The sequence below is a fragment of the Spinacia oleracea genome, chromosome 4, assembly GCF_020520425.1.
Source record: "Spinacia oleracea cultivar Varoflay chromosome 4, BTI_SOV_V1, whole genome shotgun sequence".
Lineage (NCBI taxonomy): Eukaryota > Viridiplantae > Streptophyta > Magnoliopsida > Caryophyllales > Amaranthaceae > Spinacia > Spinacia oleracea.
In genome coordinates, this window is record NC_079490.1 from 79,877,528 (window position 1) to 79,881,352 (window position 3,825).

The window sequence follows — 3,825 nt, forward strand, 5'->3', positions numbered from 1 at the left end:
ACGCATCAAGAAGAAAAGATATTGCAAAGGGAACTCTACCCTAACCCATGCACGGGCAAGACCAAATAGAATGAAAAAACAAAGCCACAAGAATTTCCAGGAACAAGCCCAACAAAGGAGTATGGCACGAGTCGGCAAAAAACAAAAAAATAGTGAACATGCATATGTAATACCCCAAGTAGTCGGTTAGTCTAAAAATATGTGTGCACTCTTATATGAACTGATTATTTTTACGAAAGTCTTTTCCTTTTCAATTCGTCGTTGGTTTAGAAAGCTAATATTGCTATAATATGTTAAAACAAAGCCCACGGAAGCCTCAAAACATTCTTGCACCAAAAATCGCAAAAAAATATATATATACATGCGGAATACAAGAATGAATATGTACAAAACAGGAGGTAAGCCTAAGACTCGTCATCGGCTCCATGTCTCCAAGCCTCGCTGGTCCATCCACTCCACTCCCCGTGGTATGAGGGCCCCCAGCCAGAGTCACCCCAAAAATGAGGTTGTGACTGCAACTCGGGGCTAGGCTCTCGGGCCACCGACACGGAACGTCGCCTACGCTCCGGCTCGGACCTCTCCCCGGAAGAACTCACCCCCGCGTCAGAACGGCGATGCTGTAGGGGCGAGTGTCGTGCCCTCTCTCTCTCACGACCGTGTCCCCCGCCCGAGGGACCCGCGTCGTCGGCCCCGGCACATCCAGCAGCCGTCTGCAAAAAAGGACAAAAAAGAGAGTGAATAACCGAAAGCCAAACAAAAGGTACAGATCAAAAGAAAAAAAGAGGGCACATTACCCGAGTAGAGTGGGGGCTCCTGCAAGAAAGTGCAGACCGAGCTCGAACCAACGCGGACTTCAACCGGTTGATCACCCCCACCATCGCATTGGCCGTACGGGCCGGAACCTGAAACAAGAATGTCAGTAAAAAAGAAAGAAAAAATATAAGAAGAGTACACAAATAAAAGGTGCATACCGCCTGTACTCCCTCAGGGAGCGGAGCATGGAAAACCCGGTCTTCCGGGAAAGTCTCCACAATCTCGGATCCACTCTCTCCGGTATATGAGATCCGAGCATCGGGAAGCACCCATCCCCCTAACGAAGGGTCAGGACACTCCTGCACAAAACACAGTAGGCATAAACACATGGGCACGAGCATGAAAACACTAAAATCAATACAAAGAGAGGAGGCAAATTACAGCGCCAAGCTCCGGGAGACGAAGAGAATCCTGGATAAACTGGTAATAGCTAGCTCCCTCTATCACCAACTCCGTCGCTGGCACGCCAGTCCTCGAGTGGACCCTCCACGACTCGCCTATCAAGCGAGTAGACAGCATGGTCGCAGGCGGAGGCCTGGGCACCGAAAAAGCCCCGACCGTCTGCATACGTACCCGCTCTCCCAGGTACCAGACAGGGTCCCGGCGGCCAACGAACAAGACCCGCATCTGGCTCAGGGCATAACTATCTCTGACCGAAGCATGGGTACCCCTAAAAGAGAGCCATGGGGTCCAAACCACCTGTTTTTGTACAAACGCAGTCAGATCTTGCACATAGAAAATATAAAAAAATGACGAAATACGAGATAGAGGATAAGATTCTGTACATGCTCAGGGTTCCCGTCCCGGATAAGATCCCACACGGTATCGGGCGGTGGACGCACTGTCAGCTTCTTCTTCCAACCCCAACGGCGACCGGCAGGGAACTCCAAAGGCCTCTGCCCCTTTCGGGGAGCCAGCCAAGGTAAGTGCTCAAAGGCCCACAGCTGCAAAAAGAAAAGGACAATAAAACATTAAAAAAAAGAGGCCCGGTAAAAGCGAGAAAACAAAATTAAGTCTAGGCACATACCTCGATCAAACGCGGCACTCCCGCTAATGTAATCACAAAGTGACGTCTACTCGGGTCCGAGTCGCGCACCGACAAACTCATCTGGCCGACAAGCGTCGCATAGCCCAAATCGCCCCAGCGATAGTCACCCAGTGTAGACACGTCCTCCACCATGCCTATCTACCTCGGGTCAAAGGTGTCAGTCGGACCCGATAGAAAAGTGGAAGTAATAAAATGGAGGTAGAACAGCCGAGCCTGTCTCGAAGGCGACTCCTCTACCCCATGCTCCAAAGCCCACATCAGGTCAGCGAAAGGTATCCCACGGGGCTAGTACGAAGGTAATCTACTACCCATCCACGAGCCCAGGAGCCTGGTACCCTCAGCAACAGTCGGCGATGGGCCATCCGACCTCAGACGAACGGGGTTCCCTGTAAAGGTCAAGCCCGTCAAAGCTGTGTATTCCTCAGGAGTGATCGTCATCTCGCCCCAAGGAAAATGGAAGGTGTTGGTGGTATCCCACCACCACCTCATGAACGACCGCAGAAAGGACAGGGAGATGTTAAGCCGCAGTATCTCCCAGAAGGTCTCAACCACCGGAAACAGTGAGCTCGTCCTCACCAAGGCCTGGGCGTCCGAGCTCAGATAGCTAAAAACGGTCTCACTCGTCGCTGCGCCATAGCCGCGAACCGTAGTCTCTCTCCTCGCGTGAAGGCGGGAAGTCACGTGGTGCTCTAGGTCGTAGTGCAGATCACGACCGTCGTAAAGCTCAGGGCCCACCCATAGGGGACCCGGGCCAGTAGACTGACGCGTCATGCCACGCTCCTCGTGGCCACCAGGAGGGGGTAACGACTCGTCAGACATGCTGATCAACAATACAACAAGGCATTATACCTTTGACAAAATCGGCACTCATACCGATCCCTAAAAAGAGTGCATTTCACTCATGAAATGGAGTCATACAATTTTTGTTCCCTAAAAAACATGATACTAAGTTCATACTTAGCAAAATTCCCTAAGTAAAAATTAACTCCGGCAAAATCAAAATTCTCCCATGATTTGTCACCCATGAATTATGAGGAACGCAAGCAATATACCAAGAATACCTACATTATAAGAAAATACTAGGGTCGTAGGTATACTTGGGGGCTAGCATGAAAATGCCCAAATTCAACAAAAATCAACATACTTGCAAAAATTAACATGCACAAACTAATTAACATGTTATGTGGAACATTTCCAACTATCTAATTGAAGGAAAGGGGCACAAAATCAAAAAACCCCAAATCAATTTCATGCACAAAAATACTTGACAAAAATACTGAAATTGACAAAAAAGCTCAAAATTACTGAAAATTACTTACATTGGGAAGATTAGGAAGTGATTTGGAGTAGAATTCGTGAACAAAAGTAAAGGAAACGAGCAAAAAATCAGTAGAAAGAAGTGAAGAGTTTGAGAGAAAATGGTGGAAATGGGAAAGGAAGGAGACGGTCCGCGTATTTAAAGACCAGCCTTCCCCTTCGCATTTTCAACGCCCAGCTCTGGGCGTAAGAAATTCAAGCGCCCACAGTTGGGCGCTGAAAATGCTTCTCAGACAGCGAATATTCGCTGTCGGGCACGCGTACCCCCCTATTTTGTGTAAGATATCCGTTATCTTGATATTTCTTTCCCAAAAAAAAACGGTATTTTGAAAAGAAAAAAAATTGTTAAACAAAAATATACACAGTGTGGACCCACTTATAGGACACATCTAATCAGGAAATATTACGACCCACCAACAGGTTGTAATCACAAAATCCCTTCTACATAGGCAAAATAAGAAATTCAAAATGGGCTCGCCCACCCTCAGCGGGCGGGGTCTGCGTCACTAGCCGCGCAGGTCCTCAGTTTTCGACAAAAATAAAGTCTTCAAATTTAAAATAGGCTCGCCATCTTCAGCCGACGGGGTCTACGGCGCAAACCACGTAGGTCCTTATTTTCAAAAAGCAAAATAAATTTCAAAATAGAT

General features: G+C 48.1%; 1 protein-coding gene across 1 annotated transcript; it reads right to left on the reverse strand.

Annotated features, from left to right (window-relative positions):
- Positions 1-449: 449 nt before the first annotated feature.
- On the reverse strand, positions 450-2,046 carry LOC130459554 (uncharacterized). Its single transcript, XM_056826996.1, has 5 exons — positions 1,841-2,046; positions 1,599-1,757; positions 972-1,512; positions 795-902; positions 450-710 (listed from the first exon to the last, which is right to left on the reverse strand). The coding sequence occupies exons 1-3, from the start codon at positions 1,991-1,993 to the stop codon at positions 1,168-1,170; spliced, it is 657 nt and encodes a 218-aa protein (XP_056682974.1). The 5' UTR covers positions 1,994-2,046; the 3' UTR covers positions 450-710; positions 795-902; positions 972-1,167.
- Between the last annotated feature and the right edge of the window lie 1,779 nt (positions 2,047-3,825).